Source organism: Hyla sarda, chromosome 13 (genome assembly GCF_029499605.1).
Source record: "Hyla sarda isolate aHylSar1 chromosome 13, aHylSar1.hap1, whole genome shotgun sequence".
Taxonomy (NCBI): Eukaryota; Metazoa; Chordata; class Amphibia; order Anura; family Hylidae; genus Hyla; species Hyla sarda.
In genome coordinates this window covers 41474543-41502092 of record NC_079201.1, presented here as the reverse complement: position 1 = coordinate 41502092, position 27550 = coordinate 41474543, and the positions used below count along the sequence as shown (strand labels likewise).

The window sequence follows — 27550 nt, the reverse complement described above, 5'->3', positions numbered from 1 at the left end:
CTTTATTGAAGTAGAGTCCGTGCCGGTATACTGTGATTATATGCCCAATATGTTACTTAAGGAATCCTGTTATATAATCCGAGTAGACAGGCAAGGACAATGAAGAGGTCTCTGGACCCTGGATTAGTTCCTGGCAGTCTGGAGGGGAGAGGTTTGTCAGTAGAGGACACTGCTCTTAAACACCTTTTCCCCATCAGTCCCTGCTGCACATACTCCTGTTCAATGCCTGCCTTGGTAATCTCTGCACCTCACTAACCAATTGTGAATGAAGTATCCATCCCTCTGATGAATTCCCTGATCAGAGGGGTACAAAAACCCTAATAATTTGGGAACAGGGGACGTATATATAAAATATGAACACCCCTAATCTTAAAGGGGAAGGGATCTAAAATAAGTTTTAGATCGCAGGGGGTCTGACCGCTGGGATCCTGTGATCTCCTGCACAAAAGGAGCAGCAGACACCCCCTTCCATGTATCTCTATGGGAGAGCCGAAGATAGCTGAAGGCTGTATCTCCGGTTCTCCTATATAGATACGTAGAGGAGGTGTGTTAGCCACCACTTCGTGCTGCGGTCGACACGCCCCATTCCTGGGTAGAGCTGGGGTCCCGTGCAGAAGATTGCGGGGAATCCCAGTGATAAGGAATGGATAGGGGATAAGTTTTGCTGCATGATAGTTCTCAGTTAAGGCACCCAGAGGATAAAAAAACTTAGCCTTTTTGGGGAGGCCAAAGGTTTTCCCTTAATAACAGCTTATCGACTATCCACAGGATAGGTGATAAGTGTCTGATCGGTGGGGGTCTGTCCACTAAGATGCCTACTGATCACAAGAATGGGAGTCCACAGCGATCAGTATATATACTCCTGCTCCATTTAAAGGCCATGGGACTGCCAAAAAAGGCGAGTATAGCTGTTGGGAAATGTTTAAGCCTTATTCATAGGGCCATAATGTGTCTGAATTTTTTAGCAATAGCAGTCTAATGAGCCAAGCTAACAGCATGATATATTTTCATGTGGGCATGATATGGACAGTAAAATGGGGCTACATTATGACCATCTGAATGTGGCTTTAATAAAAGGGAGTGGGTACTTTAGAAACAAAAATACTTTAGCAGCAAAAACATTACACAGGTACAGCACATTGATTCCAAGGGACACCTTTTCATGCATAATTTCTCTTGTGTTGTTATGCTGTGGGAGGATAGAACACTTAAAGCGTGCCTGTCGTTTTAGTAGCTTTTCAGGATAACCTGTTGTGTGTGCATATATACAAGTAAATGCGTGCATAAGGAGTAGAGCTTTTTTTTACAATCATATAATTTGTAGATGACATTTGTTAGCAGTTTTCCTCTCTGCAGACTTTTAGTTTTCAGTTGTCTCTGAGATAGTGATTGGAGCCTATAACTATAATGCACACATACAAAAGCAGGGATTTTGATATTAGTAGCACACCTTCAGGGGCAACAGCAGCATGAAGGAACTATAACTTAGCACTTCAGTGAGCTGATTTGTCTTAAGATGGATTTGGGCAGTTTTTCAAGGTGAATGATCATTTAGGAGGGAGAGCAGGAAAGGAGCCTGATAGGTAGAGAAATGAATGTTTCTCCTGCAAGAAACTTTATCTTATTGATTTATGCAACGTTTGTTGAAACATTGACACTTTCAGTGACCATTTAAGGTGCAGGTACACATAAGAGCAAAGTCTGCTGGACCAGTCAACTATATTATGTGTATGGGTATGCGCTGACTTTCTCTGCCAGATAATGTCAGAAAAAGGATTGTTATGCAAAGAAAGAAAAAAAAACAAAAAAAACCAAAACGGATGTTGCTCTAATTGCTGCTTATCCAATGCCGACAGCAGTATAGTAGGTGTAGGGGTTTATGCATTCACCTAGAAGTGTTGAGCTTCAGGTGAAACACTGTCACGTTCATGTAGTGAATCTGGACGCTCATTGGGGATACCAATGGTTCTTGGCAGATTCTGCGTGAAAGCCTGGTAACCTCTCGCATGGCAGAGTCTGTTGCAAGGATTCATAAAGTCTAAGGGGGGTGGTTGGAGCGGCGCTCAGCAGACCACCTAGGAAAACTGAGTTACTTGTTTGATACAGGTCAGAAGAGAACAGATGAAATGATAAAACAGAATTCTAACCTAATTCACTTATCAATGAACAATGCATTTCGAGGGGCTCAGACCTTCTTTTCCAGGGTGGTTTTATTTAATCTGTTCTCTCCAGATTTGTGCTGAATAAGTAACCCAGCTTGCTCAGGTGGTCTGCTGGGCGCCACTTCAACCCCCCTCCCTTGGGTATGTGAAAATTTCAGTGCCCTATCCTTTTGGTGTCAGAATAGTAAGGCTTCTCATAAAGGTCCTGCTTGACACAAAGGGTTTCTCCAAACTCTATTCATTCTTAATGGGGCTTCTGAACATTGCCAAGCAGTGAACGGCAATGTTGGGAAGCCAAAAAGACAAAGAATGGAGTGCTGGCTGTGCATGCTGGCACTCCATTCATTTGGGGAAAAACTGACCTTTACTGTTGAAAGGGAATAATTTTTGATCTTGGGATACCTCTTTAAGCAAAATCAAAGTAGCAGCATTTCTACAGAGAGAAGAACATATCAAAGAATATATTGAGCAATACAATGTTATTCATGTGTGTACCCAAATTAAATACTTCAGGGATTTTTAAATATAATAAAATCATCCAAAAACATCCAGAAAGTCTTGATTTAAGGAGAAATAGGCTCAGTTTGACTCAAGTAATGGAGTCATCAAAAAAGGAACACTGAAAGTGGGAGAGGAGGAGCAATACATATCTCAGGCCACTTCCTTAGCTCCAATGTGCAGATTCTCTGCAGCTGCAAGTGAGTCCGCTTCTGGATAGAATACAGTTTGTCTTCTGTTTGACAATTCCTGAAAAAAGGATACAGAAAACACATTGCATTCAAAAAAGGACACCCAGAGCCCAATATAGCAAGTGAAAGCCATCCTAACACATACACTCCAATGTGGGCTATGGTCCTAGAAACATAGAATGTGTCGGCAGATAAGAATCATTTGGCCCATCTAGACTGCCCAATATTCTGAATACTACTAATTGTCCTTGTCCCTATCTTATATGAAGGATAGCCTTCTGTCTATCCCATGTATACTTAAACTTCTTCACTGTATTTGCAGCGACCACTTCTGCAGGAAGGAAATTCCTCTGTAAATAAATACTTCCTCATATTACCTTTAAACTTCTGCCACTCTAATTTAAAACTGTCTACTCTTGTGGAAGTTTTTCTTCTTTCTAGTTTATCTTCTACATATACTCTTCTCCTTTTACCGTGTTGATTATTTTTATGTATTCAAAAGTTTCTATCATATCCCTTCTGTCTCGTCTTTCTTCCAAGCTATACATGTTAAGGTCCTTTTAATCTTTCCTGGTAAGTTTTATCCTGCAACTCATTGATTAGTTTAGTAGCTCTTCTCTGAAATCTCTCTAGAATATCTATATCCTTTGCACAATACTCCAAGTGAGGTCTCACCAGTGCTCTGTACAGCGGCATGAGCACTTCCTTCTTTCTATTGCAAATACCTCTACCTATACACCTAAACATTCTGCTAGCATGTCCTAATACATTGTCTTCCTACCTTTAAGGTTTCTGAAATAATGACCCCTAAATCCTTTTCCTCAGATACTAAGGTTAAGACTGTATCACATATTCTATATTCTGCCCTTGGGTTTTTACATCCCAGGTGCATTATCTTGCACTTATCCACATAAAATTTTTAGTTTCCAAAGTTCTGACCATTCCTCTAGTTTACCCAAATCCTTTTCCATTTGGTGTATACCTCTTGGAACATCAACTCTGTTACTAATCTTTGTGTCATCAGCAAAAAGACACACCTTACCATCTAGACCTTCTGCAATATCACTGATAAAGATATTAAACAAAATGGGTCCCAGCACAGATCCCTGAGGTACCCCACTGGTAACAAAACCTTGCTCTAAATATACTCCATTAAAGGGGTACTCCGCTGGAAAACATTTTTTTTTATTTAACTTTCTGGCACCAGTTGATTTAAAACAGATTTGTAAATTGCTTCTATTTAAAAATCTTAATCCTTCTAGTACTTATCAGCTGTTATGTGCTCCACAGGAAGTTCTTTTCCTTTTTGTCTGACCACGGTGCTCTCTGCTGACACCTCTGTCCATTTAAGTAACTGTCCATAGTAGGAGCAAACCCCATAGAAAACCTATCCTGCTCTGGACAGTTCCTAAAATGGACAGAGGTGTCAGCAGAGAGCACTGTGGTCAGTCAGAATGGAAATTCAAAAAGAAAAGAACTTCCTGTGGAGCATGTAGCAGCTGATAAGTACTGGAAGGATTAAGATTTTTAAATAGAAGTATTTTACAAATCTGTTTAATTTTCTGGCACCATTTGATTTAAAAAAAGTTTTTTCTCCAGTGGAGTACCCCTTTAACTACAACCCTCTGTCTGTCCCTCAGCCACTGCCTAATCCATTCAACAATATGGGAGTCCAAGCTCAAAGACTGCGGTTTATTCTTTTTATAAATCCTGGTAATGTGGTAGTGTCAAAAGCCTTACTAAAATCTAGATAAGCTGTGTCTACTGCACCTTCATCCTTTATTATTTTAGTCATCCAATCAAAAAAATCTATAAGATTAGTTTGACTTGATCTCCCTGAAGTAAAGTTATATTTCTTTTCATCCTGCAATCCATGGGATTTTAGATGTTTCACAATCCTATACCTTAGTAGGGTTTCCAATAATTTCCCTACTATAAATGGAAACCCTACTAATGGTCATAGCCAGTATGGGATGGAAACACAGGCATTTCAACATAAAACAGAGCTGGAAGAGAGGGTGACACCCTCCGGAACACAGAACTACAAAGAGAGGGGAGCAGCTGGAAAAATAACAAAAGAACAGCACAAATCTAGTTTTCTAGGAACGCAAAATATCAGTCAAGTGAGGCATTTTGTTTTCAATTTTTATTTCAGATACACTTTAATATTCAGTTGTTGGTTTTTAACACAATTAATTGTTGTTTTTCCTCTTTAACAAGATAACCTGAAAAGCCTTCTGTGCGGCAGCGGAGCTGGAGTTATTAGTAAAACTGTTACATATCCACTTGACCTTTTCAAAAAAAGACTTCAGGTTGGCGGGTTTGAGCAGGCAAGGGCAGCCTTTGGAGAGGTAAGTTTTTAATGTCTACATACAGTGGTAATGTCATTATTTTCAGGTTTTAAATCTTACTTAGTTTTCGTGCGGTAATAACTCAATTATGAATTATTGTCATACAAATTAATTATGAAAAATTAAAAATTATTAAAAATATCAAAATTATGACCTGGTGAATTGTAGACAAAGCTAATCAATACAATTCACATCTGAGTCCGACTATTTCCTCAGATATCAACAAGTTCTTTTTATGACTGGATGAAATTAACGCTTAAGGATGTAGTTTTGCAATATACAATAATACAGGTATTATAAAGTATGCAGATTTATTGGTTATAAGCACTGATATATGCAAATTAATATCAATTAGATAATAGTAAACAGTACAAGATTGTTGATTGACTACATTTAGTAAAACAATACATGTGAGTAGTAAGTAACTTGTTAAAATAAAACAAAAACTACTAGGTTAGAATATCATAAGAAAAAGGTTACATATCACTCTTTTCAGTGGAACCTCATGATATTAAGATGGACAATATCTAATCATAGACATATCAATATGGAATGCTAAATACACTCCGCCCTCTTCTAACCAACTACAAATCACATGACTCCAAGAATGAGGAAATCCATCTAAGATATAAACATGGAAGAACTATGATATACTTCTGCCCCATTCTGGACTATTTTCTATACATGATTTTGGTAAGACTATTAAGACAATTAGCAGAGATACATGATCTTGCTCTATATTTTAGGAGGAAGAACTTGAAACAAGTTTCCTGTGTGGGAAATATACTTATAACACTTAAATTGGCGAGTAGAATAGATTAGGAGTCTTGATTCTTCTGCAGGTAGAATTGAGTCTCACAATATCCTAAAACTATAATCTCAACTTGGAGATAATTAATTATTTTATTTTATTAATTTATTCGCCAATCTAAATGGTATAATCCCATCCACATTATCCCAATTAGTATTAATTAAATGGAATACCATTTTTATGTCTCCTACCAAAACAGCCATTGGGTCGGTACTGTGTAATCAGTCCGGCTTGCAGGGATCTACATGGCTTTCATGGCTTCCATCTTGTGGACCTCTTTCCTTTGTCTTTGTGTGTTCTCTACAGCACAGCTTACAGTTCAGAGTACAGCCTCCAGACATTCAGACCCCCAACATCTGGTTTACCAGACTTTTTAATTAGTTAGACACACCCTCCTAAATTGGAATTCCCCGATGAATGTAGGTTGGGCGTGTACATATGGTAATGACTATGACATCACTATTCTACCCAGAATGCATTGAGCACATCACCCATAATGCCTTTCCTGTGGGTGTAATGTCAACTACACATCCGCTAGGGGGTGCTATTGCATAAGCAATTAGCATCATTACCATTAAGGGTTAACTGTCAATAATTGGTCTTAAACCAACATTCCACACTTGACGAATGGAGCCATAATTAACAATTCAGGGATTACTTTTGACATCTATAAGTAATCAAACCCTGGATTCTCATAGACTTCTTGGAGCCTATTAGACATCTTAATTTATTGGAAAGAGAAGAGTCATGGATGATTCTCCAACACAGATGTGTGAATGTTTATGTCCAGTCAAATGGGTAATTAACAGTTAAACAGAACAATATTCACAAAGTCTTAGGAATATTCCACGAAGTCTTATCTAAACATTGAGCAATGCTCCTATGAGAATCATATATAAGATAATAGATATATACTGATGTCCTTTACAATACTAACAGTATATGACAATATCATATGTCCTACTGATTACCTTACATATATAAAGAACTAATGTCCATTCGGATGAGACATAGTTATACTTATCTCACCCCTTTTCTCTCCATTCACCCCCCTTTTCCTTGGGTGAATTTTAGTAGTGTCGTCTAGAGACTGTAACCAGACCCCTTATCAGTCTCTTATCTAAACACCATAAATAAGCTAAAGATACAAGAAGCATTGTACTCCCTGACTGGCATTAGAGATGCAGTAGAGATGAAACTTCAGAATTGGCCTACTTTGATTATACGCAAAATGGCCGACATCATGCTCTTATGCTATGAAACATATTAAATATAGTGATTCATTTTTGGGGCTCACAAAAAGCTTGACATAGTAAAGACCCAGTTCCCTGGCACCTCTTCTGTGGTTATAATTTATAATACCTATACTGCTACTCATAGCAGTGGTTTTGAGTTATGATACCTCATTGTGAAAGATCATTGACGTGTCTCTATGACTTACTGAAAGACAGGGGGAGATTTATCAAAACCTGTCCAGAGGAAAAGTTGCTGAGTTACCCATAGAAACCAATCAGATCGATTCTTTCATTTTTTTTTTAAAAGGCCTCTGAAATTAAAAGAAGCAATCTGATTGGTTGCCATGGGCAACTCAGCAACTTTTCTCTGGGCAGATTTTGATAAATCTCCCTCATAATGCTCAGTTGACATTGTTGGACTGAGAAAAGCAAGATAATCTTTTTGACGAATTGCCCACCATCAAGGCAGTTTCTTATCTAGCTGTTAGAGGGTGTTGGGGGGGGGGGGGGGGGGGGAGTGCTTATGTAAGGACACAGACTCAGAGCAGACAGGCTCAGGACAGCCCAGGCAGAGCACTGGTAGAGAGAATCGTTTGATTCTGAGGGTAACATGTGACGGAAGACAAGGTCTCTGCAGCCACTCCACCCTAGGTGAACAGCATCAAACAGCCGACATACCTCCAGAAACAGAGCAGGATAGAATTAATTTTCCCACAATGCAACGCGTTTCACGGGCCATTTCCTCAGGCATGTTGGATGGGAGTGAACAGACAGGTTTTATAGGGCAATGTTAACCCTATGATGGGACAACATTAACCCTTTACAATCATCATCTAATTTTGACAAACTATGAAAATCAGTAAAAATAACAGGACAGAATCGCCGATGCAAGTGGATTCTAAAATACAATTGAACAAACAGAAAATTATATAAAAAATATACAAATGTATATGTATATATATATATATATATATATATATATATATATATATATATACACACAGTGGTCCCTCAAGTTACAATATTAATTGGTTCCAGGACAACCATTGTATGTTTAAACCTTCGTATGTTGAGACCATAATTCCATGGAAACCTGGTAATTGGTTCTGAAGCCACCAAAATGTCATCCAAAAATAGGAAAAAGTGAGGATTAAAGAAAAATAAGTAAATGACTAATACAGATAAAGCAAGTCCTTGCATATAAAAGTAAGAAAGATCTGCTGGGAGCTTCTTCAGGGTCCTGTACAGTACTTGCAATGTCCTAAAAAAGTAAAATGGAGCCACCCTTATTTGGTGTCCAAAGGAGCAGCTAAATCTGGCACAGGTAAAGAGTAGTACAGAACTTGTAATTCCCTCATGTACTGTAGGTAGGCGCTACCAGACAGGAATTCAGTGCATACGTTTCAGTAATACAGTTTTTTTTTTTTACCAGTGAATACCCATTCTGATTAGTCAGTTCTTCCAGCCTTTGATATGTTTCTCAGATCTGGACTGTCCGTAACATTGTATGTTGAGTCTGTTTTCAAGTGACAATGATCCAGAAAAGACCATTGTATGTTGAAACTATTGTATGTTGAGGCCATTGTAAGTTGAGGGATCCCTGTGTGTGTGTGTGTGTGTGTATTTATATATATATATATATATATATATATATATATATATATATATAGTTAGGATTTCTTTGATGTTTTATGGGGATATAGGGATAAATATAAACTATATTTCTATTGTGGTTTTATATGTATGGTATTTTTTTTATTTTTTTTTTATATATTCATTGTGTGTGTATATATATATATATATGTATGTATATTTTTATATAACTCGCTTTTTGCAGTTGTATTTTAGAATCCACTTGCATCGGCTATTCTGTCCTGTTATTTTTACAGATTTTCATAGTCTGTCAGAATTAGATGATGATTGTAAAGGGTTAATGTTGCCCCATCATAAGGTTAACCTTGCTGTATAAAACCTGTCTGTTCACTCCCATCCAACATGCCTGAGGAAGCGGCCCCTCCCCTGAAACGCGTTGCATTGTGGGAAAATAAATTTCATTAGTAACTCACCCAGTTATCCGGCTCTGTTTATCCGGCTCTGTTCCCGGAGGTATGTTTCACACCATTCAGACATGGCACCATCATTACACACTTCTCTGTGTCTCTTCTTGGACCATTTCCAGACACTTAGGAGAAGAAAATTTGGTGTCATGGCACGTATTACATGTCCTTCCATTGACAGCCAGCTATCGTCATCTCCTTTTGCAGTGGAACTAATCCAGATTCGGGTTGGGATCCAACAATGGGTTTAAATATGTAGACTTTTGGGTAAGCACTTCAGTCCTGCTTTTTCTGTGGAGCGACACACTGCCCCAACTTCTGGTGTGATGATTTGGGGACGTCAGTCATCGTGCACAACATAGGAGGGGAAGATCCTGTTGACGTGGGCACAGAGGTGGTTATATATATATATTTTAGAACAGGGCAACTGTTAGGGGAAGTTCTAACTACTGGGCAGGGTGCAACTATACCTACTGGGGCAGTTCTACCTACTGGGTGGTAACTATACTTACGGGGAGGGATCTTACTTACTGGGAGCAAATCTATACTTACTAGGATTAGATCTACCTAAGATAGGCAACTATACATACTGGGTGGAGGGCAAATCTATAACTACTATGGGCAGCTCTACATACTAAGAAGAAGCTATTACTACTAGGGGTAACTATACCTAAAGGGGCAGCTCTTTACTTTCTGGTGTTTTTTTTATTTTTTATTATTATTCATTAGCAGGATTAGTGGTATTTTTCATTCATTAGACACAGTATATATGTGATCAAAATGTGGCTGTGTGTTGATAATATTGTGTAGAGGAGCACAGGATAGTGCTAAAAATAGACCAATGTCGGGCGCTTCTTCAGGATCGCAAGGAGTATGCCAAGTAGGTATTAAATCCAGTTTTGCAACGCATTACGAATTTGTACAGAATTCTTCGTCAGGCACAGCAGGCTTACATATGTATAACACAATTTAAATAGACCACTTCTGTTACCAGGTCACTTTAAGTCATTGTGACACATCATAAGTCTATCAATCACAGAAAAAAGTCAAGTGCATATACAGATGAAAACGTTCCTACTGATAAAAGATTAATAAATATAGATATATACAACTAGTACACAGACAAAATTTGTGTATTAAAAATGTAGTATTATGACTTGTAACAAATATTAAAATATTCTAATTTTAGCATTATCTTTGTCTGTGTAGCATCAGAATATAAATAAAGAGAGAGTTTATATACAGATACCTGTATCTCGTATGGTTGAGCATATAAATATAGTAAATATTAAAACATGTAGGTATAGTATACCAAAAAAATTTGTATGGCACCAAGCAAAGTAAATAAGGATAAAGATGCCAAACTGGATGAGAACACACATTAGCAGAAAACGTATGTATGCTCAATGTGTGTGCAACAAATGTTCAACCCTATAAATAAAAACTATTTTCCAAGGACCCTTAAACTATTGCCTGATGCATATAATGACATCGTATAACTGTCTCAGTGATTTTATTTAATCCATTCGAAATAACTGTTTTCAGAGTGTACATCCATTATACCTCCATTCTTTTTAATAATTCAAATCTATTAGTAGCTGATTCAGGTATAAAATGAATCGGCATAATTTTAAAAGGTTTGGAGTTTTCCGAATGCTTTGTTGAACAATGTTTTGAAACACTATACAAAAAAGAGGATTGCAGGAGCACACATTGGTCAATAAATTTAGGCTCTTAGCGCACTTTTTGATCAAAACGTGTCCCCCCATACACCACAGGGAGGTGGCCTCATTTAGGATGGGACCCTAACACAAATTCTGAGCCTAACGCTCATAACCACTGACCTCTGCTGGGCATATAGCTTCTGACTGGGTGACATGCTGGATCCATTAACAGTTTAAAGCACCACCTCTGAAAAAGAGGGAGGGGTGCACAGCTAAAGAGGGTGCCATCCACCCTGAGTTGTACAAACAAGCAAAAAGAAAAATAGCCAGCACAACAACCTAATACACGGGTACACGCTGCTGTGGCACATAGGGAGTTTACAAAAAAAAAAAAGATTGCAGCAGCACACATTGGTCAAAAAATTTAGGCTCTTAGCATACATTTTGATCAAAACGTGTCCCCCCATCCACCACGGGGAGGTGGCCTCATTTAGGATGGGAACCTAACACAAATTCTGAGCCTAACGATCATAACAAAAAAAAAAAAAATAGGATTGCAGCAGCACACATTGGTCAAAAAATTGAGGCTCTTAGCACACTTTTTGACCAATGTGTGCTGCTGCAATCCTCTTTTTGTGTACTCCGTATGTGCCACAGCAGCGTGCACCCGTGTATTAGGTTGTTGTGCTGGCTATTTTTCTTTTTGCTTGTTTGTACAACTCAGGGGGAATGGCACCCTCTTTAGCTGTGCACCCCTCCCCTTTTTCACAGGTGGTGTTTTAGACTGTTAATGGATCCAGCATGTCACACAGTCAGAGGCTATATTCCCAGCAGAAGTGAGTGGTTATTAGTGTTAGGCTCAGAATTTGTGTTAGGGTCCCTTCCTAAATGAGGCCACCTCCCCATGGTGGATGGGGGGGACACGTTTTGATCATAAAGTGCGCTAAGAGCCTAAATTTTTTGACCAATGTGTGCTGCTGCAATCCTCTTTTTTTGTATACTCCGTATGTGCCACAGCAGCGTGCACCCGTGTATTAGGTTGTTGTGCTGGCTATTTTTCTTTTTGCATGTTTATATATGTATATACTTTGCACTGATATGTGTAATCACACAGAAACTTGTAGAAATTTTGACACACTTTGTAAAATTATTATGCACTGACGAATCGTGAGCCACATAAACAATGCTAATTCAGATTTATAGAAAAAATATTTAAAATATCAAACACCCGGCTACCACAAAAAGTGCTGGTGCAAAAATATATAATGTAGACAATTTTAGAAACCTGTACATAATGCCATGCAATTATGTAGCCCTGGGGAGAAATGCAGTCTCTTTGCATATATAGCCAAATAGAGGAATATGCAAATGAATTTGTTTAGGCTCCCATTTTTCAGCTTGGTGCCGATACAGCACTGATGGTGGTCATATACCTTAGCTGTGTGGCAGTCTGGACTTTAAGGTGATTAGGTTCCGTCCTCTTCTCCTAACATCATTTCCCTACACACCTGTGAAGGTAAGCTAGGGGAGTCAAGGGATGTGGTTGTATCTATCAAAACTCTGTGAACATTGCCAGACTCTAAGCAAATAGTACACCTGTCGTAACCACTAGCAACCATGCTGAAATATGTATTTATTTATATAGCGCCCACAGATTCCGCAGCACTTACAATTATGGGGTACAAACAAAGACAAGTATCAGACATAAAATTACACAATAACTATTCAAACGAGGTGTGGGGATATGTTGGGAATTTGTTGGGGATATGTTGAGGCCAATTAGAGACTGTTATAGGCCTGTCTGAAGAGATGTGTTTTTAGGCCACGTTTGAAACTATGGATGTTGTTGTTGAGTCTGAGGGATTGAGGGATAGCATTCCAGAGAACCGGTGCAGCACGAGTGAAGTCTTGGAGATGGGAGTGAGAAGTTCGGATTATAGAAGATGCTAGTGTGAGGTCATTAGCAGATCGGAGAGAACGTGTAGGATGGTAGACAGAGATGAGAGAGGAGATGTAGGGAGGTGCAGCATTGTGGAGAGCTTTGTGTGTGAGACTGAGCATTTTGTACTGTATTCTGGACTGAATTGGTAACCAGTGTAGTGACTGGCACAGGGAGGAGGCGTCGGTGTAGCGGCTGGAGAGGAAGATGAGTCTGGCTGCGGCATTAAGGATGGACTGGAGAGGAGAGAGTTTGGAGAAAGGAAGGCCTATTAGTAAAGAGTTACAGTAGTCGAGGCGGGAGTGAATCAAAGCAATAATGAGAGTTTTATCAGTTTCAGTAGTGAGAAACGGGCGGATTCTTGAAATGTTTTTGAGATGCAGGTGACAAGAACGTAAAAGAGACTGAATATGGGGAGTGAAAGACAGATCAGAGTCAAGTATAACTCCAAGACAGCGAGCCTGCTGCCCGGGAGTTATGGTAGTACCACATACCGAGATGGAAATGTCAGGGTTAGGTACAGTATCAGTTGATGGAGAAAAGACCAGAAGTTCTGTTTTAGAAAGATTAGGTTTCAGATATAAAGAAGACATGATGTCTGAGACGGCAGAGACACAGTCACTGGTATTCTGTAGGAGTGCAGGGGTGATGTTGGCGGAGGAGGTATAGAGTTGGGTGTCATCAGCGTAGAGGTGGTACTGGAAACCAAATCTACTGATTGTTTTTCCAATGGGTGATGTGTAGAGTGAAAAGAGTAGAGGACCCAGGACCGATCCCTGGGGAACCCCGACAGCAAGGGGAAGAGGAGAAGTAGTAGAGCCAGAAAACGAGACACTAAAGAAGTGGCCAGAGAGATAGGAGGAAAACCAGGCGAGAGCAGAGTCCTTGAAACCGATGGAGCAGAGACTACTGAGGAGGAGTTGGTGATCCACAGTGTCAAAAGCCGCAGACAGGTCCAAGAGAATCCGTAAAGAGAAATTGCCATTTGATTTGGCCGTCAGAAGATCGTTAGTGACTTTGGTTAGGGCCGTTTCTGTGGAGTGAAGGGAGCGGAAACCAGACTGTAAGGGGTCAAGGAGAGAGTTCTCGGAGAGATAGCGGATAAGGCGGGAGTAGACCAAGCGTTCCAGGAGTTTGGAGATAAAGGGGAGATTTGAGACTGGTCGATAGTTGGCTGCACAGGACGGGTCCAGTGATGGTTTTTTCAATAGTGGGGTTATGATAGAGTGTTTGAAGGAGGAGGGAAAGACCCCAGAAGAGAGGGAGAGGTTAAAGATTTTAGTTAGGTGACAGCTGATAGCAGGAGAGAGAGACTGGGTGAGGTGTGAAGGCATGGAGTCACTAGAGCAGGTAGTGGGGCGGGCGGAGGAGAGGAGCCTGGAAACCTCATCCTTCGTTACAGGCTCAAAAACAGAGTGATGAAGAGGAGACGTGGCTGGGAATTGGATCAGAACTTTTAGCGGTCTGGGAGAATATTTCATCACGAATGTCATCGATTTTAGTTTTGAAGTATTTGGCCAGGTCTTCAGCACAGAGATCAGTGATTGGGGTCTGTACTTTAGGCCGAAGGAGAGAGTTGAACGTGTCAAAAAGGTGTTTTGAGTTGTTAGACAGAGAGGAGATGAGGGAGGAAAAATATGTTTGTTTGGCGAGCTGAAGAGCGGAGTAATAGGTTTTAAGCATGAATTTATAGTACAGATAGTCTGAAGAAGCCTTAGTTTTCCTCCACAGACGTTCAGCACACCTAGAGCATTGCCTGAGAAAGCGGTTTGTTAGCGTGTGCCAGGGTTGCTGCCGTCTGTGTCGGGAGGTTCGTGTTTTAGAGGGTGCCATTTGATCCAGGGTAGACTTTTAGGGTGTCATGGTAATGTTTGGCTGCTAGATTAGGGCAGGAGAGAGAAGAGATTGGTGATAGTGAAGATTGTAGAAAGTCTATAAATTGACTAGTGTTTATGGCATGCAGGTTTCTGTAATTGTACAAGGTTGGAGTGTCCGGAAGAGGATAGGAGTTACTGATAGAGAAAGAGAGAAGGTTGTGGTCAGAGAGCTCAAAAGGAGAATTAGTGAATTTAGAGACAGAGCAAAGTCTAGAGAAGATCAAGTCCAGTGTATTCCCATCCTGGATTTTGACTGAAATATATGCTATTTTATATATTTATGCAGACTAGCTGCCAATACAAGTAAATACTAACTCAATAAGGACCAACGACGGACTTTAAGAAAAAGTTTTTTGAAAAATCATTATTATTTTGTTTGAAATTACCGACAAATTAGATAACTACGGGAATGGTTTGATAATAAAGAGGAGTGGGGTAATAGTTATAGTATATCATACACAAGCCAGTTACAAAATGCACAAAGAAGAAAAATATCTACACTAACAGTAATAAGTTGTTTATATACAGTGAATGAATATTAACAAATCGCATGCCTCTTCACCAACCAAACTAGGGTATCAGCCCTTAGAGGAAACAGGCATACAATATAAAATCATTTAACCCATGTGGTCGTACCGATTGTAATCAATACGTCCACTCGGCCTCTCGCTGTAGAAGCAGGCGATCCCAATAACCTCCCCTCTGAGGGGGTTTCACTACTTCAATTACTTGGGCCCTCAGGTCTCGCTGTAGAAGCAGGCGATCCCACTTACCTCCCGTCTGAGGGGGTTTCACTACTTCAATTACTTGGGCCCTCAGGTCTGTGCATCTGCTGTGGTGGCAAGCTTTAAAGTGATTCGCTACAGGGGTATTTCTCTCATGTATTATATCACTTATATGCTCTTGTAACCTTTTTTTGAAAGGACGGAATGTTTTTCCTACAAAATTTTTTGGACATGGACATTTTAGTAGATAAACTACTCCTAGTGTGTTACAGTTAAATGATTGGGTTAAATGATTTTATATCGTATGCCTGTTTCCTCTAAAGGCTGATACCCTAGTTTGGTTGGTGAAGAGGCATGCGATTTGTTAATATTCATTCACTGTATATAAACAATTTATTACTGTTAGTGTAGATATTTTTCTTCTTTGTGCATTTTGTATCTGGCTCGTGTATGATATACTATAACTATTACACCACTCCTCTTAATATTATCAAACCATTCCCGTAGGTATCTAATTTGTTGGTAATTTCAAACAAAACAATAATGATTTTTGAAAAAAACTTTTTCTTAAAGTCAGTCGGTGGTCTTATTGAGTTAGTATTTAGTTGTATTGGCAGCTAGTCTGCATAAATATATAAAGTAGCATATATTTCAGTAAAAATCCACATATTCCAGCATTTTTGCTAGTGGTTACGACAGGTGTACTATTTGCTTAGAGTCTGGCAATGTTCACAGAGTTTTGATAGATACAACCCCACCCCTTAACTCCCCTAGCTTACCTTCACAGGTGTGTAGGGAAATGATGTTAGGAGAAGAGGGCGGAACCTAATCACCTTAAAGTCCAGACTGCCACACAGCTAAGGTATACGGCCGCCATCAGTGCTGTATCGGCACCACGCTGAAAAATGGGAGCCTAAACAAATTCATTTGAGGACATCTCTGTCATGTACTTACCGATTCCTGATGATCGCTCAAGGCGAGAAACGCGTAGAATCTGTCCGAAATCTGGCTATGGACTTTAGCCATATACCTGGGGAGACGCAATAAGCCAGAGGAACTATAGCCAAAGACGCACCACCTACGAGATCTACTGAATCAGGAGCTACAGCCCGCACCATCTGACTGCAAGTTGGCACGTTTGAAGCAAGTTCTGGATACCAGGTTTTTCTTGTCTTTGTAGTACTATATGAACTGCCTAATACATTGCACGGGACTGCCATCCCAGTGCAGACTACAGAGCTATACCTATGAGAACTGTGCTTAATCATCTCTACAATGCTGGGACTGTTATAGCTGAATTATATCCAGTAGCAGGACTTGAGACTCTGTATTTCAGCTGCAACAGGCATATTCCTCTATTTGGCTGTATATACAAAGAGACTGCATTTCTCCCCAGGGCTACACAATTGCATGGCATTATGTACATGTATCTGAAATTGTGTACATTATATATTTTTGCACCAGCACGTTTTGTGGCGGCCGGGTGTTTGATATTTTAAATATTTTTTCTATAAATAAATCTGAATTAGCATTGTTTATATGCCTCACGATTCGTCAGTGCATAATTATATATACATACATACACGCTATATACTATTTGTATATATCTATTTATTCATCTTTTATCAGTAGGAACACTTATCTGTATATGTACTTGACTTTTTTCGTGATAGACTTATGACGTGTCACAATGACTTAAAGTGACCTATTAACTGTGTTTGTGTCTATACATATGTAAGCCTGCTGTGCCTGACGAAGTAATCTGTACGATTTCAAAATGCGTTGCTAATAAACAGGTCTTACCATGAGGCTGGGAGGGTCTAGAGCCTTAGTGCCTCGGGGAGTGGTGACCCTGAGTGCCGAAACTCACTGGGTGTACTGGCTCACTGAGTTGAAGCACTGGCACCATGAACTCTTCACCTTGTGGCACTCACATCTTGATTCCCTGCCTTCTGGCTAGGATTAGAAAAATATTTATAGATCCGGCTGGATGTCCCGGCGCACATTCGCTCATTTATTTCTTTTTGTCACACTGTCACTTTTTGCGTGTTGTGTGTCCACAGGATTGTTAGGATGCGGTAGCCCTTCTGGGTGTCCCTCCTAGCGGTCTAGGGGAGGTGTGTATAGCCATCAGGTTCCGCACCTCCCTGAAAAAACCCTGGGTACTCCTGCATGGGCAGGGTACCGACTGTTTACGGCTCTGCAGGCAGATACCTTGGTTAATGCCAAGGGGGATGTCAGGAGCATTTGTGGTCCCTTAGTAGCTTCAGCGAAAAGGGACATTGAACCTGGAACCTCGCAGGTACCTTTTGGTCTGGAGGCGAAGGGTAAGGTTTGTTGGGGGGGTCTCTCTCCTGTAGGAGAAGGGCTTGCAATAGACCTCATCCTTTGTGCATGTTTTTTTTTTTGTGTAACACGTCTTGCACTTGGGTGATTCGAGAGCACGTTCCTCGGCTCTTAAAAAAAAAAAAACAGGATTTAATACCTACTTGCCATATTTATTGTTATCCTGAAGAAACGCCCAACATTGGTCTATTTTTAGCACTATCCGGTTCTCCTCTACACTGTTCCGTACGGGATTCCGAGGTGGATCTACCTGCTGGTGGCTGATCGGTGTTAATTATACTACATGCTCATTAAGGTGTTGCACCCTCAGGACAACACGATCCGGTGAGGCACTTATTTCCACAATCCTAACTTACTTCACGAGAGCGCACGTCTCTTCTACTTTTAGAACTTGTTGATAATATTGGTCTTTCCTTATTATTCTTCAAATTACAAAAAGGGGACATATTACATCCAACTTTAGCAATACAATTTTTACCCTTGCCCCCTCCCCTCCCCCAGTCCTACATTTCTTAATCTCTTAGATGGCGGGGAGCCAGGAGGCCAAAAATCTATTATATAACATCACCTTTTCCTTAATTTACCTACCCTGTACAAATTTGTATTTCTAAAATGAAAAATACTTCAACATTTAATTATTTAATAATTACCCTTTCAGTTCTGAATTCTATTTCATCTCCTGTTTTAACTAAACCTCTCTTCCCCCTCTACAATGTAACTTTCTGCCATTCAATATAACTAGGGCTCATAGGGGGATATCCAATTTTTAATAATCAATAAACAAGCATAAAAGAACATTCTCGGACATCTTTTTCTTTTTTGTTTTTTTGTTCCTTTATTACCTTTTATATCTGAATCATCTCCTAAAACCATCAATACATGGGAAAATTCTATACGTTTATCCATATTCTCCTGAACCCTAACAAATCCCTCCTTCCAATAGTTAACAATCTCTGGGCAGTTCCATAATATGTGTATATGTCCTGCTTTCTCTATATTGCATCCATTACATTTACTATCTCTTCTTATACCTATTCTCTCCAAAAAAGGCATACAATATTGAACTGCACTATTCTGTAATTTAAATTTACAGATTCATAGCTAGTATTTCTCAATATAGTGTCCCATTTTATTACTCCATATTACCTGCCATTGCTGAAAACTCCTGTGTGTTTATTTTTACAAAAGGGAGATAAAGTTCAAAGTTGGCACTGCCTCTGGGTACACTCTGGAAACACCACTCGGTTGCTAGGCACATTTGCTACTCACGGATCCTCCGCACTATTGGTGCTCTTCCAGGATACGTACAGAAATTCACAAAAATAAGAGACTGGAGACACTCAATTCTGTTGCGGGTGATTTATTCCAAGTCAGGTATACAGGTAATGCTCAGTCTCTCTTATTTTTAGGTAATCTTATCAGTGCTGTATATATACATGAAATGTTTTTTTTGTTTTTTTATTTTACCTCCCATTATATTGTTTACTATTTCAGGATACTAAGATTGAGTATTACCCCCTCTACCAATAAATTCAACATAAGCATTTTTTTAAACTAATATATTCTAACCATCCACCCTCCTTTTAAATTAAATTATTCCTTCATTTCTAACCAATCCTTAAATTTACCTTTATTCCACACATCTTTTATCCGAACACATCCCTTATTTTTAAACAGACCTATTTTTCCCCAATTTACTTATCTCGGGTATATTTTCATTCTCTAATAGTGTTGTCTAAATGACTGACAACTGCCTCCGCAGAAATAATGTTTATATGGTGGGCTTGTCCAAAAAAGTGGAAAGTTTGGATGCGGTTGGTTTCTGGGTGTAAGGAGCTCCTGCCTGCGACCACCTTAACTCAGTTGTTTACTGTGTGCTCAAAGGGTCTGGGCTAGACCTAACCTGCTAAATTGTTGCATAGACTAGGTTTCCACGCAGGTTTTTTTTAGGAAAACTGCCTTGTGCCAAAGTCAGAAGTGGATTCAGTAGGAAAGAGACGTATAAGGGGGAGATTTGTCAAAACCTGTGCAGAGGAAAAGTTGACCAGATATCCATAGCAAACAATCAAATAGCTTCTTCATTTTTCACAGGACTCTTTAAAAATGAAAGAAGCAATTTGACTGATTGACATGGGTAATGGGTCACCTTTTTCACAGGTTTTGATAAATCTCTCCCTAAGTCAGGGCCGGCCCAAGACATTATGCTGCCTGGGTCCAGGAGTGAAATGCTGCCCCTCCCATTACTCTTCTTCTGAGAGTCTCCAGGGGATGACAACACATCATTCTTATCTGGCCAAAGAGAGGATAGTACAGAGGTCTGAATGATATGGCTTTGGAGGACCCTATAAGTCTGCCTCCTCTAAAAGATCCTCTCTAGAGGATTTTAACCTCTTAGGGTACGTTCAGACGAGCGGATTTACAGTGCGTATTTCGCTGCGGATCCGCTGCTAAAGGACCTCTGTATGCTGCCTTTACATGTGCCTGATCGGAGCGGCAATACGCCGGTACGAGTAGACACACTGCGATGTTGGAGTGCGCAGCAGCTCTCGGCCTAGATCATAGAGCAGGGGGAGCGGCTTAAATGTGTGCGAGTACACTGCGCATGCAGTGTGTCTGCACGGTGTGTGCGAGTACACTGCGCTTCAGTGTGCTTGCACGTAATGGGGTATTGCCGCTCCGAGCTGGCACATGTAAAGGCAGCATACAGAGGTCCTTCAGCGGCAGATCCGCAGCGTAAAATACGCTGTAAATCCGCTCTTCTGAACGTACCCTTAGTCTGGGTCCTGAGATGTCCAGATCATCAAGCAAAGGTTTATCCTGTGAGGTTATTGATACTTTACAAAAAAAAGTTGAAAACCAGTTATGACGCCATGTATTTGAGAGTATTTATGTCTTGGTGTGGAGCCTTGTTTTCCCTGACATTCCTAAAATCTTAGATTTTCTCCAGGCTGGCCATGAAAAGAAACCGAATGCCAGTAGCCTTTAATGTGTACCTGTCACTTTAAAGAAAACTTTTGACATGTCCTAGAGACATGTTTAAATGTTTTGATCAGTCAAGGTCTAAATGTTTAGAACCCGACCAGTTGTTAGAACTAGCGGAAAGAAATGTGCAGCTGACTAAGGCAAACCTATAGACTTACATGTGTGTCCTGCTTACGTCCGTCTTCTCCCAGGTAATTCTAACTATCTGTCATGGTCTGAACACCCGCTCAAAATGCTTGATATGTTTCTACAACATGGTTAAAGTTCTTTTTTAAAGTGACAGTGCCCATTTAAAGTTCAGATTTCAGCTGTATCCCCAGTATTTGATACTGAGTTAGCATCTTACAGATGGATCCAGAGATTCATCAAGCCAGTATCTAGACTTAACCACAGGTACAAGAGTTAAGTTCCAAATTAAGATTTCAATCTTGTTATGGAAGGCCTTATGAAACCCCCTTTTGAACCACTTTCAAAGGCTAGCCTTAAAAAAAGAAAAAACTTATGGAAAAAAATTGTGGGGGAGATTTATTAAAAGCGGTGTAGAAGAAGAGTGGATTAGTTGCCTACAGCAACCAATCAGATTGCTTCTTTTATTTATTTTTTTAAATGAAAGAAGCAATCTGATTAGTTGCCTTGGGAAACTGCACCACTGTTCCTCTACACAGGTTTTGATAAATATCTCCTACTGTTTCTAGTTTCTTTTCAGGAAGTTAATTTCCATTTCAATTTCAATCAATAATCACCCTTGCTATCTTTCTATCCTACATGACCGTAATATTCTTAAAGGGGTTGTGCGCTGCCCTGCTTTTCGGAGCTCCGCTTGCAGCGTCCGGAAGTTCATTACTCCGAACGCTGTGTGCGGGCTTCCGTGTTTGCGGCCGCCGGGTGTGACGTCACGCCCGGCCCCTCGTGACGTCACGCCTGCCCCCTCTACCAAAGTCTATGGGAAGGGGGCGTGACAGCGGTGGCGCCCCCTTCCCATAGACTTTCATTGAGGGGGCGGGCTTGACGTCACGAGGGGCCAGGCGTGACGTCATGCCCGGCGGCCGCGAACACGGAAGCCCGCACACAGCGTTCGGAGTAATGAACTTCCGGATGCTGCGAGCGAGCTCCGAAAGGCAGGGCAGCGCACAACCCCTTTTAAACTTGACCCTTCTTTACTGCCCTATAGTTTCTAGGTACCATAGGTCGCCAAGATATAGTGTTCCCTTAATTTGGAGATCCTAAAAACTCTAAGGAAGAGTTGTTTCATACCTTGGATGTTTGGAGAGCAGTTCTTGACTATATGAAAATCTCAGAGCATTGAAGAAAAGATACAATAATACAGGAATTTAGGTGCACTACTTACTGTGGTAGATGTAAACAATGACATTGGCTAACCCTCAAAACTGATGTTAAAATTGAGACTTTAGCTAGTATATCCTTATATGAAGGACATACCTGAGCCCCCACACCAACGCCAAGGATTCTCAAGTGGCACGGGACCTAACACTAAACCTACCTGTGCCGTATGGGCAAAACCAGGGGCCAGTGGCCAATTACAGCAGCACTACATAGTAACATAGTTCATAAGGTTGAAAAAAAGACCAGAGTCCATCAAGTTCAACCTATATCCCTAATGAGTTCTTACTGAGTTTATCCAAAGGAAGGCAAAAACCCTCATACTAGAGGTAAAAAATTCCTTCCCAACTCCAAATATGGCATTCAGAATAAATCCCTGGATCAAAGTTCTGTCCATTCTGTACATTTTTTTTTTTTTTTTTTTACAGAGTTCACCATGACCACCTCCTCTGGGAGAGAATTACACAGTCTCACTGCTCTTACAGTAAAGAACCCCCGTCTGTGCTTTTGAAGAAACCTTCTTTCTTCTACACGTAGAGGATGCCCCCTTGTTATAGATACAGTCCTGGGTATAAATATATCATGGGAAAGATCTCTGTACTGTCCCCTGATATATTTATACATAGTTATTAGGTCTCCCCTAAGCCTTCTTTTTCCTAAACTAAATAACCCTAATTCTGATAATCTTTCTGGGTACTGTAGTCCTCCCATTCCCCGTATTACCCTGGTTGCCCGTCTTTGAACACTCTCCAGCTCCACTATATCTTTCTTGTACACTGGTGCCCAGTACTGTACACAGTATTCTATGTGGGGTCTGTGATTTGTACAGCGGTAGAATTATTTCCTTGTCATGGGCATCTATGAGGCAAGGTCGGACGTAGCAAGAGGTCAAGACAAGCGGCAAAGGTTTGTAGTCAGGGGCAACGGCAAAGGGTCTGGATACACAGGGATACTAGGGAACACACAAACGCTTTCTCAGGGCACTAGGGCAACAAGACCCGGCAAGGACAGGTAGATGGAGTGGGTTTTTATGTGTAGGGAGTGATTACACTTCAAATTTCAGAGAGCCGGCACACGCGCCCTAGAGAGCGGGGCCGCGTGAGCCGGGACAGGAGGAGGACGGGGCAGGTGAGGAGTCTGGGATGCAACCCGCTGGCGGGCGCGTCCCACCACGCGGATCGCATCCCCGCCGGTGATACTAGAGCAGCGCTCCCTGTCAGCGGGCCTGACCTGGGCACTGCAAGCATGAGAACGCCGCGAGGAACAGGGACCCGGAGTGCTTGGCGTAACAATTATTAGGTCCGACCATGAATATTATTAGGTCCGACTCACAGCCCGCTTCCAGGTTACTTTCAGTGTGGCTGTGCACACATACAATGGGAGGAGGGAGGCAGGCTATACGCCCCACCCAAGTTGGCTTATACATTGTCGGCCTCACAGGTGAACCTTAAAGGGGTACTCCTGTGGAAAACTTTTTTTTTTTTTTAAATCAACTGGTAGCTCCACATAGCATATGTTTGCTATGGGGATTTTCTCCTGCTCTGGACAGTTCCAAAAAGGGACAGCAGAGGTCAGCATAGAGCACTGTGGTCGTGATATCAGAGAAATCCAAAAAGAAAAGCATTTCTTCTGTAGTATATAGCCCCTAAAATGTACTGGAAGGATTAAGATTTTTTTATAGAAGTAATTTACAAATCTGTTTAACTTTATGGCACCAGTTAATTTAAAAACCAATTGTTTTCCACAGGAGTACCCCTTTAATGCTGTCTATAATAGTGATCAAGGCGCATTAAATGTGAAGTTTATACACCTCCAAGTGTAAGATTTAAACAACAACAAAGAGGTGGTCTCAAATGGCAGGAGGTGCTCAACCCCAAATGCAGTTGTGCATTTATGCTGGGGGAGCAGCATTGAAGGAAAGACCACATTCTATTTGTACATGGCTGCTTTAAACCCCCTAAACGCCCATATCTAGGTGGATCAGAGAGGCTATTCAGAGTGCCTAAGAGTTTCAGGATAACTCAATTTCAGATGGGCTGAAGGCACATTCAACTGGTGCGGTGCATTTTCCTGGGCAGAAAGTGCAGATGCCTCAATGGAACAAATATGTTAGGCGGCAACACTGTCTAACTTAGTGTTTTCTAGACACTACTGACTAAACTTACAGTCAAAGCAAGGTCTTTTGAAGGAAGATTCTACAGGCGGTCATCTCACCCAAATAATATGATTTATATCCTGTGGTGCGGTCATGGAGATGAAGGGAGAAAAGGGTTAGTGGCGATCAGTTATATTCATTGGTGTTGGTAGTGTTTTTTCCTGTCTTTTCTAGGACCAATAGACATACTGCTGTGGTGCTCTCATGAAGGATTCATATAAAAACAGTACTTCCAGTAAGACTTATCCTTCTTTTTGATTTGTTGCCCAAGGTGCATAAAGATTTCTGGAGCCCCCTAAGGCATTCCATCATCTCTGTGGTGGATTGCGTGCTTCAGCCGTTAACGGTATCATTAAAGGGGACTGTGTAGCCCATCCAATGAAAGTGAACACCCTTTTGTGGTCACTTCACACGCACTTGAATGTGGTTTACATGTTGAAGTGCCCCTGCGGGAAAGTCTATGTTGTGCATGAAATAACAACTATGGACTAAAAGGGCTGAATAAGAAGTGTCAGTTTAATGTATTCTTGTAGATCCTCTGTAGTAATTTTTCATCTGAGTTAAGGACCTTTTGATTATTTGGGGCAATGCTTTTGATATTGTTAAGCTTTTATGCACTAAGAAATGTGTTTTGCAATATATAGTAAGTCATACTTATCAATCTTGAAAACTGTATGCATTACTTGCCTTTCAAACATATGTGTTTTAACATGTCATGTTTATTTTTACGTACACTATGGCCCAAATTTATCAATGTGCCTAAAGCCAAAACTGTCTGGTTTTGCCCATAGCAACCAATCACATCTCATCTTTAATTTTACCAGAGCTCATAAAGACATGAAAGCTGAGCCATGATTGCTGAGGGCAAAACCCAGACAGTTCTGTTTTCACAGAGGTGGACAAATCTAGGCTTTTGTGTTTCATTACATTTTCTTACAGAATGTGACAGACTGTTGACAAGCATAAGAGTATTTAAAGGGGTATTCCAGGAATTTTTATTTGATTATGCTACACGGGCTGTAAAGTTAGTGTAGTTCATAATATAGTGTCTGTACCTGTTTCTAATTCTTATGTGATCTTTGCTCGGGGGAGGTTCATTTTCCCAGGATGCAGTGCGGCCAAGATCTGACATCACTAGTCAGGTGATGACAGGGAGGCTGTCTGCTTCAATGGGTGGAGCGACCGACCACAGGGAATTATCAACAGCTGGAGGCACCCTGATTAGAAAACACTGACCTTTTTCATTGAATCTAGCTTGTTTGTGGGTGGGGTGGCTGATAACAGTGCTGGGTCTGTTTTTGGGTTTTGGTCATTTTACCAGGAACAATTGCACTCCGTGATACACTATTTTTGATGGACTCTTAAATGGAGGCTACTAACAGAGCCTTAGCTCTGTGGAATGTTTACCTGTGTTGTGCATCACAATTTTACTTGGCCTGCATTATTATTTTATGTACTATGCATTTGTTTATTCCATCTAGTCAATTTCTGTTTTGATCTGTTCTTACAGGTCAGAACATACCAGGGCCTTGTGGACTGTGCTTGTCGTATGCAAAAAGAAGAAGGTTTCAAGGGCCTTTTTAAAGGACTCTCTCCTAGTTTGATGAAAGCTGCTGTTTCAACTGGACTCACATTCTTCTGCTATGAGATGTTCTGCAGTATGTTTTGGAGTATAAAAAAAAACAAAAGTTTCTCAAAAAAGGAATACTTAGGGGATGTGAGGCAACCATGACCAAAGCCCTCTTATCTTTTCCACCACAAAGTCGCTTTGTTTTACCTCATGTGCTGTACAAGTTCAAATATATATAGTATTTTTTATCCATGAATAACCAGGTTGACCTCATTGAGTTGTGTCTGATGAGAGAGTTTGTACAATGTAGGTTTAAATTAAATTATAAGGTGTACGCTGTTATATTATTGGGGAATTTAAGCCATTTAACACATTGGTTCTACACCTTTTTGGTGACTGTACCCCAATAGGCTGAAAGTATGTCTGCGGGTACCCCGTCACGTGGAACTTGCACGCGAGGGGTACCCGCGGACAAAAGGCGTGTTCTTACCTTTTATACTAATGCATCCCCCCCTCTCCATCTTAATCCTCTATGTGCTATTATTGCACAAGGGGATTAAGATGGAGGAGGGAATAATTGCAGAAGGGGATTAAGATGGAGGAGGGAATAATAGCACAAGGGGATTAAAATGGAGTGGGGGGATAATCAAGCCCCCCCCCTCCAACTTAATCCCCCTGTGCCACTATTCCCCCTTGCATCTTTATCCCCTTGTGCCAATATTCCCCCCTCCCTCTGATCCCCTTTTGCCATTATTCCCCCCTCCATCTTAATCCCCTTGTGCCATTATTATCCAATATGGCAAAAGGGGATAAAGATGGAGGGGAAATAATGGCACAAGGGGATTTAGATGGAGGGGGGAATAATTGCACAAGGGGATTAAGATGGAGGAGGGAATAATTGCACAAGGGGATTAAGATGAAGGGGGGAACAATGGCACACGGGGATTAAAATGGAGTGGGGGGGATAATCAAGCCCCCCCCCCTCCATCTTAATCTCTTGTGCCATTATTCCTCCCTCTGATCCTCTTGCGCCATTTCCCCCCTCCATCTTAATCCCCTTGCACCATTCCCCCTTCCTCTGATAACTCTTTTGCCATATCTGATAATAATGGCACAAGGGGATAAAGATGGAGGGGGAAAAATGGCATAAGGGGATCAGAGGGAAGGAAGGAAAAATCACAAAAGTTGATTAATATGGAGGGGGGGGGGGTTGATTATTCCCCCCTCCATCTTAATCCCCTTGTGCCATCATCCCGCCCCCCTCCCTCTGATCCCCTTTTGACATTATTCCCCCCCTTCATATTGATCCCCTTGCGCCATTCCCCCCTTCCACTGATCCCCTTTTGCCATATCTGATAATAATGGCACAAGGGGGTTAAGTTGGAGGGGGGGAAATGGTAAAAGGCGATCAGAGGGAGGGGGGAATAATGGCACAAGGGGATTTAGATGGAGGGGGAATAATAGCACAAGGGGATCAAGATGGAGGAGAGGGGATAATCAACCCCCCCCCTCCATATTAATCCCCTTGTGTCATCATTCCCCCCTCCCTCTAATCCCCTTTTGCCATTTTCCTTGATTAAGATGCAGGGGGGGGGAAATGATGCAAGAGATGAAGATGGAAGTGGAGAGGGATAATGGCAGGATAA

General features: G+C 40.9%; 1 protein-coding gene across 13 annotated transcripts in view; it reads left to right on the top strand.

Annotated features, from left to right (window-relative positions):
- SLC25A19 (solute carrier family 25 member 19) overlaps nt 1-26530 on the top strand; it is a 203849-nt gene extending 177319 nt beyond the window's left edge. For 11 of the 13 annotated variants that reach the window (XM_056550273.1, XM_056550275.1, XM_056550271.1 and 8 more), the window contains 2 exons: nt 5072-5202; nt 25845-26529. In XM_056550273.1, coding sequence (XP_056406248.1) covers nt 5072-5202; nt 25845-26066 — 353 coding nt within the window. In that variant the 3' untranslated portion in view covers nt 26067-26529. Of the gene's footprint in view, nt 1-5071; nt 5203-19044; nt 19239-25844 lie in introns of all 13 variants that reach the window. The other 2 variants (XR_008849618.1, XM_056550278.1) reach the window with 2 other exon arrangements.
- Nucleotides 26531-27550: the final 1020 nt, after the last annotated feature.